At 47.6% G+C, this 17,194-nt stretch overlaps 2 protein-coding genes across 2 annotated transcripts in view; one reads left to right on the top strand and one right to left on the bottom strand.

Annotated features, from left to right (window-relative positions):
• CSMD2 (CUB and Sushi multiple domains 2) overlaps positions 1–17,194 on the top strand; it is a 590,718-nt gene that overhangs the window by 251,317 nt on the left and 322,207 nt on the right. The window lies entirely within an intron of this gene.
• Positions 8,231–8,958, bottom strand: HMGB4 (high mobility group box 4). Its single transcript, XM_002917139.3, has one exon. The coding sequence runs from the start codon at positions 8,833–8,835 to the stop codon at positions 8,254–8,256; it is 582 nt and encodes a 193-aa protein (XP_002917185.3). The 5' UTR covers positions 8,836–8,958; the 3' UTR covers positions 8,231–8,253.

The following is a 17,194-nucleotide window of genomic DNA, read 5'->3' as shown; positions in this document are numbered from 1 at the left end:
TTTCAAAAGGGACAGCCTACCACTTTTGCTGTATCCTACTTGCTAAAACCAAGTCACTGGGTCCAGCCCACACAAAGAGGAGGGGATTGATCAAGGGCACAAATGCCAGGAGATGAAGATCATGGAGTCATTTCTGATGCTGCCTTATTACAGGCTGCCCACTGGTCCCCAATGACTCCTTCCCCTTCCACATGCAAAATGCAGTTGATGCAGTTGCCCCTTCCTCAGGTCCCCCAAAGTCTCATCCCATGATAGCATCAGCTGAGAGTCCAGAATATGATCTAAACCAGGTTCAGGTATGGACAAGGCTCCTGGGTGTAGTTCCTCAAAGGCAGGTTCTAGAAGACTGTTACTCTGGAACTGTAGTTCTACAAAACCAGAGAGAGAAACATTGCCTGCCCCCACATACCCAACACACAGTGGTGGGACAGGCATAGGGTCATGCTTAAAGACATTCCTACTCAAAAAGGGGGGGAAATGTGAGGCATAAGGGAGACCCTGGTCCATAACTATTCTGAAATCCATCCAGGAAAATATGGGAAACTTCTTGATTACTTTCAAAATCTGGGAATCATTTCCCATGGCTTGCAGCTCCACATTCTGAGCTCTTGGTTCCTCCCTCTGAGTTATTCTTCTCTTTTTCATGGAAGAAAGCATATGTTGAGAATTTGGGGAGTCCAGTGACCTCTTTTTATTTCGTACTGTCTCTGTCCTTTTCAGTCCAAGGTAACAGTGTTTCTTCTAATGATAGGTTTCTTAAGACCTTTGGGGGTCTTCTCTAAATCGGAAACTCACTCATTACACAGAAGCCAATTCCACAGATTTCTTTGGACTAAACCTCTCTTTACCTTGGGCATCTGCTAAGATGAACAATGGACAATGCTCTGATGCTTCCCAGAGGCCCTGCTGTTTGATCTAGAGGGCCTAATTTCTTTAAAGGGCCTTGTGTGACAGACACTATGCTCTTTTTTTTAAATTTAAATTCAATTAGTCAACATTATTTTCAGATTCATCAATTGCATATAACACCCAGTGCTCATCACATCACATGCCCTCCTTAATACCCATCACCCAGTTACCCCATCCCCCTACCCACCTCCCCTCCAGCAACCCTCAGTTTGTTTCCTAGAGTTAAGAGTCTCTCATGGTTTGTCTCCCTCTCTGATTTCTTCCCGTTCAGTTTTCCCTCCCTTCCCTTATGATCCTCTGTGCTAATTCTTATATTCCACATATGAGTGAAATCATACAATAATTGTCTTTCTCTGATTGACTTATTTACTCAGCATAATACCCTCTAGTTCCATCCACATCATTGCAAATGGTAAGATTTCATTTTTGATGGCTGCATAATATTCCATTGTGTATAGATACACATCTTCTTTATCCATTCATCTTTCAATGGATATCTGGGCTTTTTCCATAGTTTGGCTATTGTGGACATTGCTGCTATAAACATTGGGGTGCAGGTGCCCCTTCGGATCACAGTGTTTGTACCCTTTGGGTAAATACCTAGTAGTGCAATTGCTGGGTTGACACTGTGCTCTTTTGATCTCCCTGAGGTCTCACCCAAAGGCGGGACAGTCACACCCTCACTTTATCTCCAGACCACCTTTCCCTGACAGTGAAGGAAAGCCATTTCTTGATTTTTAGTGTCCTTTGCCGTCTTGGGAGTCTGAGAATTTTCAAAACTATCAGGTCCTGGCTCCTTTTTAACAATCTTTCCTTCAATTTATCTCCCTTTCTCACTTACGCAGCAAGAAGAAACCAGAAAGCGCCTTCGACACTTTGCTTGGACATGTCCTTAGCTGGATCACGGAGTTGAGTAGGCACGTGTTCTGCTTTCCACATAACTGTGGACAACAGTGTCACTAAGCTTTCTGCCACTACGTCACAAGGATCCCCTCCCTCCACTTTCCAATAACATGTCCTCACTGCCTTTTGAGCTTTCACTGGCAGCATCCTCAAAGTTCAGATTTTTCTAACAAGCTTCACAAAATATTCCCAGCCTCCCCCCACGGTCTGATTCCAAAGCCATCTTACATTTTAGATATTTTTCATGATACTCTTTTGATACCATAATCTATATTGTTCTCTCTTTTGATTTGTAACAAATTGCCCCGAACCATAGTAGCATGAAACAACAGCATTGACTAGCCTAGTTTCTGGCAGTCAGGAATCAGGTGGCTGATCTCCATCTGTCACAAGGCTGCAGTAAAGGTGTGCACAGGAGCCCGGGAGTGGTCCAACTCTGAGCTTCTTCGTGGCTGTGGGCAGGGTTCCTTTCTGGCAGGCAAGCCACCCTCAGTTCCTTGCCACATGAGCCTCTCCACAGGACAACTTTCAACATGTCCGTTTGCTTTGAGCAAGCGAGACAGACAGACAGAGATCGTCTTTTGTAGCCTAGTCACTGGTAAAGAAGTGACATCTTATCAGTTTTGCCCTATTCCGCTCATTAGAAGTAAGTCACTAGGTCCAGCCCACACATAAAGGGAGGAATTATACAAGACTGTGAATACCAGGAGGTGGGCATCACTGGGAGCTACTTGAGAAGCTAAGTGTGGGCGACAGTGCAGAGGCAGCAGTGGCTTGATTATGCTGCATCAGACTCCCACAGGCGATGGGCAACCACTGAAACACTTTACTGTTGAAGGGGAAGTCTTACAACATCAATCAGGCAGCCAGAGCAGAGAAGGGATTGGAAAGGGAGCAGTGGGTAGTGAGAGCTAGTGCATGGAAACTTACAAGGGGATGGGCCACTCGAGAATGTTCATGGCATCCCACCAACCCAGAAGTCTAGACCAGCCTGGAGCATCACATGGCCCCATTTGGGCCCCTGGCTAAGCTTCCTCCTGCTTCAACTGCCCTTTTGTATGTTGTTCTCACCTCCTTTAAACCATCCTTTAGAGACCAGGGCAGGCACCGTCATTCATAGGGTACTTCCTACACACCAGACTTCATTTACAATGATACATGCATCATTTATTCTCCAGCACACCTGTAGGGCAAGTATAATTTGGGGGAGTGTGATTAGAGGTACATGACAGGACAAGGGAGCATCACTGCCTTGGTGATATCACCCTAAGGACCATGCCCTATCCATGGACCTGATCCTTGAGCTTAACAGCCCAGAAATTGGATCTTTTGGTCCTCAAACAATTGATGATTTAGTGGAAGGTAAAATCAATTATAAGATCCCAACACAGTGGGACGCCTGGGTGGCTCAGTTGGTTGGGCGTCTGCCTTTGGCTCAGGTCATGATCCCAAAGTCCTGGAATTGAGCCCTGCATCAGGCTCCTTGCCCAGCTAGGAGTCTGCTTCTCCCTCTCCCTCTGCCTCCACCTCCCTGTTCATGCTCTCTTTCTCTCTCTTTCAAATAAATACATAAATAAAACATATATTAAAAAAAGATCCCAACACAGTTGTGTGTTCCAGATGGTAACCAATTGTTTTGCAACTGGTATCAACTTCTCTGTTGGGATTTAAGTTAAACCCAATAAATAAATATGCTTATTCTTGTCAGGTTTGGAATCAGTGGTGGGTGCAGGAGAAAGACAGATGAGGATCAGCCTGTTGCCTCTATTTCCAATGAACTAATTGAAGCTCAGACCTGAACACATTCTGCAGCCAAGTTTCTTTGGGGGAGGGAGGAGAAGGGTATGGTTAGCGCCTCTTCTCAAACCCATTAGGCAGATAAGTCTTGCTTCTTATTATTCCTCCAAGTGAATGCCCGGGTTGCAAGAGGGAGAAGAATTCCTCTGTGGGCCTTCAACTGGTAGCATCAGTGTCACCTGGGAACTTTTAGAAATGCAAATTCTAGGTCCAGCTCCCCCCCCAAATTGAATCAAATTCTAGGAGTGGGGCCTAGCAATCTGTGTGCTAACAAGCCCTGAGGCGATCCTAATGCAGGCTCAAGGTTGAGAACCACTGGTTGAGTGGAAGCTGTTTCACAGGCACATATGAGACCTGGGAAGAAATGTCCTTATGGAATATTCTGCCACCCATGCCTACCCTTCTCCCCATCCCTGGGGAAAATTAATCACAGGGGTAGAAGTTTTAGACTTTCCACGCTTGATTTTTAGCTTACAGCTGCTCCAACGAGTACCAAGTAGAGGGTCCTGATTATTTCCCCTCCAAAGAAGAAAAATGTCATGGGTTTGGTATTTGTTAGCCTTGTCTCTTGCTCTTGCAGACCTTGGAGGGGCTCTCGTCCCCTTGTTGGCACTGAATGGTTTCTGAAGATGCTAAAATGACCAATAACCAGAAGTCAAAATGAAAGCACATGGCTCTCCCTGCAGAAAACTCTGTGGCTCCCCATTGCACTTAGATTTCAAAATAAACTCCTTTCCAAGGTCTGTCCCACTCCAACTGCCTCTCACACCTTGTCAGTCTGGCCTCCCTACTCTCCCTCTAATATGTCGAGCTCACTCCTGCCTCAGGACCTTTGCACTAGCTGTCCTGCTACTTGAAGAACTCTTTCTTCAGACCTTGGCATGCCTGGTTCCTTCTTGTCCTTTAAATCTGAACCCAGATGTCATCTTTGACCACTGATTTAAAGTGCCCTCAACCCCACTTGTCATTGTTTATCTCATTACCCTTGTTTATTTTCTTCAGAGCACTTGACACTATCAAAAAATGATCTGGTGTGTTTATTTGTTGACTTATTATCTGCCTCCCCCTCCCTGGAATGTAAGAGATCAAGGACCTTGCTGTATTCCTAGCACCAGAACAGTTCCTGGTATATTGCAGGCATAAGATTTACATAAATATTTGTTGAATAAATGAATAAATGAATGAATAAGTGAACATAGGAAAAGCTTTGGGAGAGAAGGATCAGGGTGCAGTGATTCATTCATTGAGACAGTGATGGGCCCAAAGACTCTGCCTTCCTCTTCCCAAGGACAGGGCCACAGAGCCAGCTGAGTTGGTCTGGAGTGCTGGCACCACACCAGACTCCCTGCGTGCTTCTCCTCTAGCCCACTGTCTTAGGCCCGGCTCCCCCTTCTCCTCCTCCTCTTTCCCTCCCTCTGCCTCACTGTCATTCCATTACAGTCATTAGAAACCTGCAGATTCACACCCTCCTGTCGACTTTTTCATAAAGGAATGTTAATGGAGTTCTTCTTCAGCTGGGGCGATGCAGACTGTTGTCAAAACTCTGACTTGGCCACCCACATTCGTGTAATTAATCAAACAGGAAACCAGAAAGGGGCGGCATGAGGGCTGGGCCTAGCTGTGTGGTGGCCCCCTTCCCAGAGAGGAGTGTGGTACAACACACAGCTGCTGCCCACCGAGAGCCCGTAGGTCAGGCTGGAAGCAAGACAACCCAACTGGAACCACTACAGAGGAGTACAAGTCAGGATCCAATCTGCCCTGGGGGGGAGGGTCTCCTCCACCTTCAAGAGGGTACATAAGAAAGGAAATTAAACAGATAAAGTAGAATCTGGAGGGAGAAATAAGGTTAAAGACAGTGTCTTCTAAAATTAGAAGGAAGCGGGCATTGATTGAGTACTGCATTGGTTATCTATTGCCATGAGGTAAATTACCATACACTTACTGGCTTAAACCAACACACATTCATTATCTCACACATTCATTGTCTCTCAGTTTCTGTGGGTCAGGAATCCCGCAACAGCTTAGCTTAGCTGGGAGACCTCACAAGGTTGCAGTCCAGGCGTCAGCCAGGACAGGGTTCTCCTCTGGAGGCTCAACTGTGGAAGGACCCACTTCCCTGCTTATGTGGTTGCTGCAACACTCAGTTCCTTGTGGTTGTAGGACCAGGAGCTTTAGCGTTTTGTTTTGGGGTTTTTTGTGGCTGTTGGTCTGAGGCTCCCCTCAGCTCCTAGAGACTTACCATAGTTCCTTGCCACGTGAGTTTCCCCAGCTTGGCCACTTCGTCAAGCCAGCAAAGTCTCTAGAGCAAATCCGGTAGCAAGATGGAGTTTTATAGATCATTACATAATCACAGAGGTCACAGCTCATCTCTTTTGCTTCATTCTATGGGTCAGTCACAGGTTCTGCCCATGTTTAAGAAGGGATGGGACATGGGTATGGACACTAGCAGGGGTGGATCATGAGACAGCCACCCTAGAGGATGCCCACCACAGTACATAATAGGTGTGAAGGACTGTGCCAAATGCTCTTGCATGTATTATATCATTTATTCACTAAAACAAGCTGTAAGGTGAGCATTATCCCCATTGCACAGGGGAGGACTCAGAGGAGAGAACTTGCCCAAGTTCCTGCAGACATTAAGATCAGAACCACCTGTTTCACAGCACTAAGCCAACCTGTGCAAGCTTAGAGGGCTGAAGGATTTGCATCTTTACGATGAGGAGTAAGGGCCTGAGGAAGGCAGGGGAATTGGGTTGCAAGTGCGTTCTAGCTTCTTGTGAGATTTGAGACCAGGAGGAAGGGATGGGTGTGGATTACATGTTGAGAAAGAAGAAAACTGAGAGTACTTATGTTTGATGATCTCTGTTTTCTCAATGAAACAGAAAATGAGGGCGTCTCCTGAGAGAGTGGGGGTTGGGATGGAGGGGAAGCAGAGCCAAGTTGGAACAACAGCTGTAGGGAACGGGGAATGGGAAAAAGGAGTCTTGCCAGCACCAGTACAAGGTTGCCAAGTAGGCAACAAAGCTGCTTCCTCCCTGAAGACTTCAAAGGTCTCCTTGGTAGGGGATACCCACTCCCGCACCCCGGCACTCTGTTGTAGCCTTCACATTCATTGTGCTTTGTCATGCTGTAGTTTATGCCCACATCCGTCTCATCAGAAGGGAAGTTCTTACAGGGCAGGAACCTGACAGCAGTCTATGCAGGGCCTCCCGATAACCAACACAGGATCTGGCATACGTGAGTCTTCCATAAATGGCCTGACTCCAGACCTTGAACTTCTGAATCACTCCACTGTATCACCTTCTATTCCCTAAAGGCTCTCCAGTTCTATAAGACTCTTCAAAGTATGTATTTTTACTTTTGTTTTGAGAGTAAAAGTTCCAATAGCAGTAGAGGATGAAGTCTAAGTCCATCCTGGAATAGGAGTGGAGATGGAATTAGGGAAGTCTGTTGCACGCATAACACGGTGACAAAAAGGCAATTTTACATTTTGGCCCAGTCTTTTTGATGTTGAGAAGTCAAGAGCCATTTCAAAATATTCCATACCAACCTATATTGATTGATAAGAAGCATTGCTCATGGTATGTTATTGCCTGAACAATACAGAACCGACACAGAACAATCCCATTTGTGTCAAATCACCACTTTTGACTCATTTTAAGTGGCAGAACCCTAATTCAAACTGCCTTAGACAAAAAAAATATTGTGGGCTCATCTCCAGTGAAAAGTCCAAGACTATACTCTGATGCCAAAAGGACTAACATTTTGGTCCAAGAACGAGACAGATGGCTTGCAGCAGCCTCAGAACAGCGCTCTCTCCTAGGACCCCATGCACAAGTTCTGTGGTCCACTCTGATTGGACCACCCTGGGTCACATGCCTGTAACTGAAACAGTCAGTGTGACCAGGGGACTTCAGAGGCGGTTGCTGTGAGCAAGAGGAGAAGGAATGGATGCCCGATGGTCATAAAGGCAGTAACTGTCCACTCCATGTGTTCTATGCTTCCAACCCCAGACAAATGATTGGGTGGATGCCCACCAAAATCATGACAGGGTTTTCTCCAGGTCACAGGACTTGGGCAAAGTCAGATGCCCGTGTTTGTAAAATCCGCCCTGCATTTCATTCCCACCAGAGGAGGGACCACCCTGGGGGCTCCTCCTGGCCCCCTGATGATACCTAAGGCTCAGTGGAGGAGCAGTTCTGGAATTACTGAAGAGACCAAGTCCCCCAAAGCCCACCTCAACTCCAGTTTCCCAGCCTCTGCTGGGGCCTCAATTGGGAGCCTGACCTAAACTCCAGGGCTTCTGGCCCTGCTGGTGAGGATGATGGCAGGACTGGCATGCACCTGACCCTGAGGAGGGTCTTCTGCCCTAAATAAGCACTTGCAACCAGGATGCCCCGACCTCCATGACTTCCACTTTACACCTGGAGACTCCCATCCCACCTGCCCAAGCCAAGCCCTGTAGCTACCGACCTCACACACCACATTCGCCCTTCCCCCAAAGCCAGCCTTCCCCACGATCAGCTTCCAAACCCCAATCTCAACCACCACCCCACTCACTTCCTCAAAGCAGCAGCAGCGTGGCCGCACGAACGCCATACAGGAGACCAGCGACAGGCGATACAGTTGAATGGCATTTTATTTCTAATTGGATCCATCAGCTTTGTCCGAGTCAGTTTTCCCTCTGCACTGGTTCTTAGCTGACCCTTGGAGGCTCTTCCTGGCAATACGTTGTTTACGGTAGATTTCCAGTTCCTCTTGGTATTTGGCTCTCAGGAGAGCTGCTCTTTGCTCATATGGTTGCTTTTCAGCATCTGTTGTTGCAGACCACATCTTCCCCGAGGCCTTTGCCACCTGCACTACTGACCAGTTCGGATTTTCCCTCTTCAGCTGGGCATAGTGGTCTTGGCAGAAGAGCAGGAAGGATGATGGGGGGCGTCTGGGCGCCTGGGGGTCCCGCTTTCTCCGCTTTTTCTTCTTGCCAACATAATTCATCATCTCTTCCTGGTACCGGGCTTTGTCGAGCTTGGCCAGAGCTTCATATTTGGCCTTTTCGTGCTTTGAGATGGACCTCCATTTTTCTGAACACTTTCTAGAGAACTCTTTAAAGCCAAGGTAGGTATTTGGCTGCTGCTCCTTGAACTTGTTCCTGTAATTCAGCAAAAAGTGGATGTAAGAAGAGACATTCACCTTGGGCCTTAGCTGGATTTCTTTTCCCATGTTCATAAGGTCATTTTTTTTTTTCTGGATTCAGTAACTTGGACAGCAGAGACTTCTGTCTCCACACTCCAGGAGCAATCTAGAAGGTGCTCTGCTTGCGGTGAATTTTTCCCTCTGCAAGAGCTCCGGTCTGCGGTCAGCCTTTTTCAGTGGTGGTGGCATTATTGAGTCAGAAGAGGGGACTGTGACATCATTCACCAGCCTGTGGCATTTGCATATGGCTACTCTTATTGGTTGGCTACTTGAGGGTCCATTTCTGCTTCTCATGTGAGATGATGGTCCATCCAGAGGAGGCTTGGGAGCAGGTGCTTCCCCTGGCATATTTCTCCTTGCCTTCCTGGAGGAGGGGCTTTGCTCCACTATGGGAGCTCTCAGTCCTTTGGATGTAGTAATGAGCCATGGGGCCCGCCTTCCTCACCGTAAGATTGTCGAGATGCCACATGATGCCTTCCAAAGTCAGGATGGAAATAATGAATGCGAGGAGGTGGATGGCTCTAGAGCTGTCATGATAAAATGTGAAGTCTTTCTGTTTGCCTTGAATGGTGGCAGCTCATGCCGTTCAAAGAGTTTAGTAGTAACTCTAAAAATAATCAGGTATGACAGCCGTGACTCCATTCCTGTCAGGACAAAGTTGTCTAATTTAAAACTGAGCACTTGGGCTATATACATCTGAACTCTTCATTTCTCTGAAGAAACTGCGGTGGGGTGGGCGGACGGAGGAGAACCTTGAGGGGTTTTACTCATTACGCTTGAGTCCATGAAATTGGGGTCAAATCCTTGGCTATCAGGAGGCCTCCCTGCTCTCATCTCTGGGGTCCCTGGCTCTTGGGGTTAGAATACAGAGCTCTAATGGCTACACTCAAACTAGTTGGCTTCTGACTTTTTGTGAAAGCCATTGCCAATAGTCTACCAGTCTTCCAACTGAAGGTTAAAGAAAAGACGATAAAAGTGTCATCTTGTGACCTTTGGACACTTTGAGGTCCTTGCTTGTATGGCACTGGGGTTAACACAACTGGTGGTTGATGACAGTACCAAATATATAGGACTAGAAAATGGAGCCTCGTTAACAGAAAAATGAGGGTAGAATAGCCTAACAGGTGGGAGTCTGAATTTGGACTGATTTGCTTGACTCAAGCCTGTGCTTCTTGCTGCCCCCTCAGAACTGGTGCCTTGGGGGCTAATGGCTCCGGCGTGCAGCCTCAGCAACTGAGCCTCACAGGGAAACTTGCCTGAGACTAGACCACATTTCCAGGGCTCCCAGTCCACTCCCAAGCCTCCAAGACTGCCTTCAGCTTCCATCTGCTGTAAAGGAAAGATGGAAATCGATGAGAGTCCCCAAACCTGAGTTTGAGCCCCGGCTCTGCCACAGGGTGGCTGGGCTACTGATGCTAGCCCCTTCCATCCTGTAAGCCCCTGATTTCATATCTGTAAAATGGGTGCTTTGGACTGGCCAGGAAATACCCTCCAGATGACACGCTGTAGTTTTGTGGCTGCATTCAGAGGCCTATACGATCTCAGATGCCAGCGGAGGAAGTCTGGGCTAGTGGTGGGGGCAGAGGGGTCAGGCCAGTGGGAACGAATTATTCTGAGCACATTTCTCAGCATGGTTAGTGTTCTTCACTCTGGTTCTTTCTCCCAAGGGCCAGGGGTTGGCTCACCTGTTTGTTGAATTTGAGCTGGGCTGCCAAGGTCAATAGGACGTAGCTCTTTTCCGAGATGGAAGGACAGGTTGTGAGGAAGCACTTGGCTAACACCTATAGATAAGAATCAGACTCGGCTCAGTCTCACAAAAGCCCCAGCAGCTCATTTGTGCCTCCGTTCATGACCTTCTACCCTTCTCATGATGAAAAGGTCCAGAAGGATTAATCCTATGATAATCATCTGGAGCCTAGCAGGTCTAGGAAGACAAAGCAGTAAAAGGTAAAAGCTGTGGCCACCCTGTGGTGTTTAGGCCACACTCTTGCCTTGGAGGGATGAAGTGAGGGAACAGTCTGGAGAACCTTAGGGAGGGTCAGCATGGCTGGCTTTCTGTCAGTGCTATGTGCACTGGTAGCTGAGTCTTTCCAACCTTCTCCGCTCTGTTCTGTGTGCCCTGGGAAGCCGACCCACACAGACCACATCACTGGGTCTCACGCCCTGTGTCTTCCATTTCAGTTTGGTCACTGTGGTTCCCAACAATAGATCAGTAAGAGAGGAAGGTGATGTCAGGGCATTTATTCTCCTGGCTTCCTCCTAGAGAGGTCACCTGGAGCTGGCTCTCGGACCCTGGACTCCTTGGCTCCTTGGCTCCTATCAAGTTGTCCTTTCTAAATGACTGACTCCTTCCAGGTTTAGGAATTGCTCCCTCTCCTTGTCCCTTCTTGCCAAGGGTGGTAAGAGCTCTGCTTTTACTGGCCTCTGAGGACTCTGCTATCCCTCGTGGCTTTCCTACACCTTGCCCTTCCCTTTGTAAATAGCCTCTTTATTAAACATTCCTCAAATTATTCTCATTTGAGTGGCCATCTGGTTCCTGCTGGGACCCTGACCGATGTACCATGTTTCTAGCTTTCCACCATGAACAGCCATGGAGGTGGATAAAAAAAGCAAGTGTGGGCATCGGTCCAGGATAGAAGGGTATTGAGCTTCTCAAGGCCCGAGGACCCAGCAGTCTCACAGCCTAGAATGTTCTGCAGGGGTAAGCATGCCTGCCAGGGCAGTAGCAGAACGGGGCCACATGGCCTCCAGAGAGGCATCTAATATCCCTTGTATTATAAGATGACCTCTAGGCAAGGGCATTGGTCTGGAGAGCCAGATAAGAAAGATTTTCAGCTGTGTGGGCCATATGGTTTCTATTGGACATACTCAACTCTACCATTGTAGCTCAGACGTAGCCACAGACAATACATACACCGAGGAGTGTGGTTGTGCCTGCAATAAAACCACAAAAACAGGCAGATGCCTGGAGGTCATAAACTGCTGACATCGCAGTCTGGAGCTATGAGTTCAGTGTTTTCTAATTTGTTCATTGCAGTTTACAGTAAGAATTACATTTTACATCATGACCCGTTTGTGCTCAAGCATACTTCATAATATTCATATAATGCTTAATGTGCGCACGTCTCTGTTCTAAATGCTTTACTTATATCAATTCATTTAATATTTATAATAACTGTGTGTGTGTGTGTGTTGTGTGTTGGGGGTGCTATTTTTTTTAAAGATTTATTTATTTATTTATTTTAGAGAGGGAACAAGCATGGGGCGGGGGAGGGTCAGAGGGAGAGAGAGTCTCAAGGAGACAGCGCTGATCTCAGAGCCTGATGTGAGGCTCAATCCATGTCCCTGAGATCACGACCTAAGCTGAAACTTAGAGTCCGATACTTAACCAGCACCACTAGGTGCCCCTGGGTGGGGGAAGGGGGCGGCTGCTATTTTTATTCCTATTGTAAAGATAAAGGTCTCTAAACAGAGGGTTTACAGTAAAAAAATTATAACAAATGATACTTACTATGTGTGTGGTGCACTCTTTTCTATGCCATTTCTGTTATGGTCTATTTTGCTATTCAAAGTGCAACCCGCAGACTGAGCTCATGACCCACTGTGGGTTACAATCCATGGACTGGTTTGAAAAACGCTATCTAGGCAAGCCGAGGGGAAGCGCTCACCTTAGACACTGTGAGATCCTCTTGATTTAGCGATCATAACGGGAAGTGGGAAGAACATGGTTTTGGGAGCCAGGCAGACATGAATTCAAATCCTAGCTTTGCCACTTATGCTCTGGGTGTCGCTCATTACGTTATCAATAAAGAGCAGCGAGGTGGTAATAAAGCCGTGGGGAAAAGCTAACTAAAGTGATAGGAGTGACAGACCTGATACCCCCCCACCATGTGAGCTGGACATCAGGACACACCTCTGATGAATAGCGTGTGGAAAAGGACAAATTGTCTTTCTAGTGGAGAAAGCTGACAGATACCACCCTACCCAATAATGGTATTCTTTCCCCAATTCTGTAACCCCTGGTCTAATCATGAGAAAATATTAGACAAACCCAAGGGGTATTCTACAAAACACTTGACTAGTACCCTTCAAAAATGTCAAGGTCTTGAGAAAGCAAGGAAACCCTGAGAAACGGACACAGATTAGAGATCAAGTAGACTCAACGTCTCAGGGCTCTGGGAGATGCTGGACCACGAGAAAAGGCATTAGTGGAAAGACTCGGGAAATCTGAATGAAGTCTTCCATTGGGCTCACAGTACTGAACCAATGTTGACTTCTGGATACAAGTACCATGGTCATGTAAGACTCTAATGTTAGAGGAAGCTGGGCAATGGGTCTATAGGGAATTTCTGTACTATCTTTGCAACTTGCAACTCTAACCTTATTTCAAACAAAGTTGTTCCGAAATCTCCCACACTGAAAGTAATGCGCACCCAGAGTCGACATACCCTGCTCTTGATCTGTCTCCTCCAGAAATCTCTGGGCAGATTTGAACCTCACTCGTAGCAGCATGTGCTCCTGGCATGTCTTCTGTCACAGTGTTCCCCAAATTAGGGGCCATGCTGGCACCACCTGAGAAGCTTTCAAAAATCCCAGGGCTCAAGGGTATTACATCAGACTGATGAATCACTGACCTCTACCTTTGAAACCAATAATACATTATATGTTAATTAATTGAATTTAAATTAAAATAATAACAATAATAATAAAAATCCCAGTGCTCAAGACACAAGAAGAAGAGCAAAAGAACCTGGGCTCGGACATCGGATAAATGCTTTGATGCCTTCTCGATCCCCCCCCCCGCCCCCTTCCTGTGGGGTGGGAATCTGCCTGCACGTGCCCTCTGAGTGGAGTATCTGTGGTAGGGCAGAAAATGGCTCTGCCGGGATGCCCACATCTGAAACCTGGAAGCCCATGACTGTGTTACCTTCCACGGTAAAAGGAACTTTGCAGATGTGATTCTGTTAAGGATTTGAGATGGGAGGGTTCCCCTGGGTTATGTGGTGGACCTGATGTAATCACCTGGGTCCCTATAAGAGGAAGGCAGGAGGGTGAAAGTCTGAGATGGAGATATGGTGGCAGACGCAGAGGGTCAGAGTCAGAGATCTGAAGTTGCGGCACAGCCGGCTTTGAAGATGGAGAAAGAGACCACAAGCCAAGAAACGAGGTGGCCACTAGAAGTTGGGCAAGGCCAGCAGACAGGTCCTCCCCTAGAGTTCCGGAGAGCGCAGCCCTACAGACACCTTGATCTTGGCCTGGTGATACCCATTTTGGACTCCTGCCCCTCCCCCCCACCCAGAACTGTAAGACAACTGTGTTCTTTCAGGCCACGAAATTTGTAGGGATTTGTTAAAGCAGCAATAGGGAAGGAATACAGCGGCTTTCTCAGCCAGCTGGTGGTCTGTAATGTTTCCTGTGCTATTCTTAACCCCTCCTTATGTTAATAAAGATGAAAAATTTATGCCACCGCTTATTGGATTAGTTGTGGGAGCAAGGAGCGTGATCTACTCAATTTTACACACTCTTCTTCACTCACTTGCTGACTCATTAAGTCACTAATTCACTCATTTGCTTACCAATTAATTCACTCTTAGATTCTTTCAGTTCATTCACTTATTTGCCACTCGTGTATGCGCACTTGCACACACACCTCAAGAAACACCTGTGAGTTGTGGAGCAATGTGGCTGATTCTTCAATGGCCACATATAAGCAGCATTTGAAGGATGGATATGTCTTAGGAAAGGAGGTGGTGGTAGACAGAGGTATCTGAAATTTCCTGGAAGCCAGACTGGTGGAAAAGTCAGGGTCATAAGCACTAGGCCTAGGCTGTTTGGCACTAACTCATGCCAAGAACTATTACTCAATCCCATGTGACCATAATATTTTAATAAGAATGATGACAATGTTTTAAGTATATCGTCTCCGGAAAAGCCTAGAGAGGGAGATAGTTTTGCAGGGCCACATAGCAATGAGTGCCAGAGCCAGGCCTCAGACTCAAGTTGGTTTGACTCTTAAGTCCATGTGTTTTGCCTCTACTGGGAGTCTAGGAACTCCATTGGCTAGGGCCAAGGAGAGGAGGAAGCCAACAAGGAACAAGGCCAAGTATTGCAGGAGGAGGGCAGGTAGAAGGAGAATAAGGTGTCTAAATCTCAACACTTATGCGATTCAGGGGAGACTTTTCTCATTTGGGTTGATGGATCTCTTGTTCCAGATGGATCTGGTCAGTTTATCCCCGGTTCATAGAATGCCCTGAGTCCTGAGGGTAGACTGACTTGGATAGCCCACAGAACCACACTAGCACGTGCAGGTACAAACACAACCTGGGTCTACTACTACTGAGATCACAGGCTGGTCAAAGTGAAGCGTCTACTCCTAGTCCAGTGGCCTAGTGGGCAAGTGGATAGGAAACGGAACAGATAACCAAGCACAAGCATGTAATCGGCATGGCAGGGGCCAGACATGCCTGCTTACCTCTGACAGCACACAGCAAAGGAGGAGAGGATGAGGTCTAGAACAAGACCAACTTAGGGGAGAGAATGCCCACAATGAACTGTGGATGGATCCCCCTCACAGGCCTTGACAGAGCCCCTCCATTATGGCACAGGGTAGGAAGAGTGGTCCCTGATTTTTTTGTCTAGCCCCCTGCCTCTTTCAACTACCATGAACATCTTTCATTTTGTCTGCCTAACACCAACCCCTCCCTCCCTCTGAACACATCCCTTCTTTTGGAGAACTGTCCTCCAAACAGTTCTAGCAGGGGCCTATGCCCTTGGCCCCAGGAGTAGGCACCCCCCCTAGCTGGACTAATCAGAGGCTTCTAGTGAACTTTTCCTAATTAGAACTAATGGAAGGGATTTTTGTCTTGTTTCTGGAAGTGAAGGTGTGAGGATGAATCGGAACTCCTAAGGGTGGCCATCGGTCCAGCCTTGAGCGTCGCCATTTGCCATGGAAAGAATGAAGCCAGCAGACAGCACAACAGAGATAGGGCAAAGAGAGAGGGCTTTGTGGCGTTTGGGTCCCTGGGGCTAGTCATCCCTGGGGCCAGCTATGGCTTCACTACAGCAGCCAGTCATTTCTTCTCTATTCCAAGCTGATTTGATCTGGATTTCTGCCACTTGAAACCAAAAGTATTAGCCCAGATGTGATAGAGGTAAGTCATATGAGAAGACAGGAACTCTCCTCTCCCCTACTTGTCCATTCTTTCCTTCCTATCTCCTTCCTCTCCCCTCTACTTGCTTTTGCTCCACTGTATTAATGCTAGACATCTGGTTTGTTATTCAGAAAGTGTACATACAACACTGGCACATCGTTGGCCCTTAATAATAATAGCAAAGGGTCTTTGAGCACTTGCTATGTGCCAAGCACTGTACTGAGAGCTCTTATACCTATTATCTCACTGAGACGTCCTGTCAGCTCTATGAGGTGGGTGCTATTGTTATCCTTAGTAAATAGAAGGGGAAACTGAGGCCCAAAGCAAGTCAGTTACTTGCCCACAGTTACACAGCTGGTTAAGTTTAGAGCTGAGACTTGAACCCAGGCAGGTACCTTCCAGGGCCCATGTTCCTAATCTCCGCCCCAAACTGCTTTCTATTCAGTAAGTGTTAGCACTTTGCCCATGAGTCTCCCTTGCTGCTTGGAGACATGCTGTGATCGAGAGTATGTGGCGGCTGTGTCTTGAATCCTTAGCAGGAGTTTACGAGCAACACCATATCACCCTGAATTGTCACAACGCACTGTGAGACACATACTGGGAAAGAGAGACTCAGGGAGGTGAAGCAGTCTCCCAGGCTCACACAGCCAGTGGATGTGGAGGCAGGATCCAAATCCAGCTCCGTCTGACTAGGGTACTTGCTCACTGGCCTGCACATCCCTGAGATGTTTTAGACCATCCATTCTCCAGCCGACTGGAGGCTCATGCCCTCAGCCAAGGCTTCAGAGCTGCCCCGCTCTCAGGCAGGGCTGGCTAGCTGCTTCCTCCTGGAGGGGGAGGGGACATCGATGAGCCTCCAGCTCAGAATGGCAGTCGAATGGCAGGCAGAGGCTGGCGTGGGAGGCTCCTCCGTAAGCCATCTGCAAACATTTCCTCAGGATGAGAAGTATTATCCAAATATAATCCCTAGAGGCCTCTACAAGACATACATTGCACCCTCCCTGGGAGGGGGACAGGCCCCTTCTCTGACTCATGTCTGCCAGTGACAGGTGGAAGATGGACAAGGCTGAGAGAGCAGGACTGGTGGAGGCCAGGCTGGAGCCACTGAGGGAGAAGGGAAGGTGGCTGCCACGTGGACTGGCTACCCTGGGTGCCATTCAGAGTGCCCCGTCCTTTTCCCCCTGCACTGCCCTGTCACCAGATTGGATGCAGGCACCCTTACTTCTCCAGGGAAACCTAAG

Source organism: Ailuropoda melanoleuca, chromosome 2 (assembly GCF_002007445.2).
Source record: "Ailuropoda melanoleuca isolate Jingjing chromosome 2, ASM200744v2, whole genome shotgun sequence".
NCBI lineage: Eukaryota > Metazoa > Chordata > Mammalia > Carnivora > Ursidae > Ailuropoda > Ailuropoda melanoleuca.
This window is presented reverse-complemented; position numbering and strand designations above follow the sequence as displayed.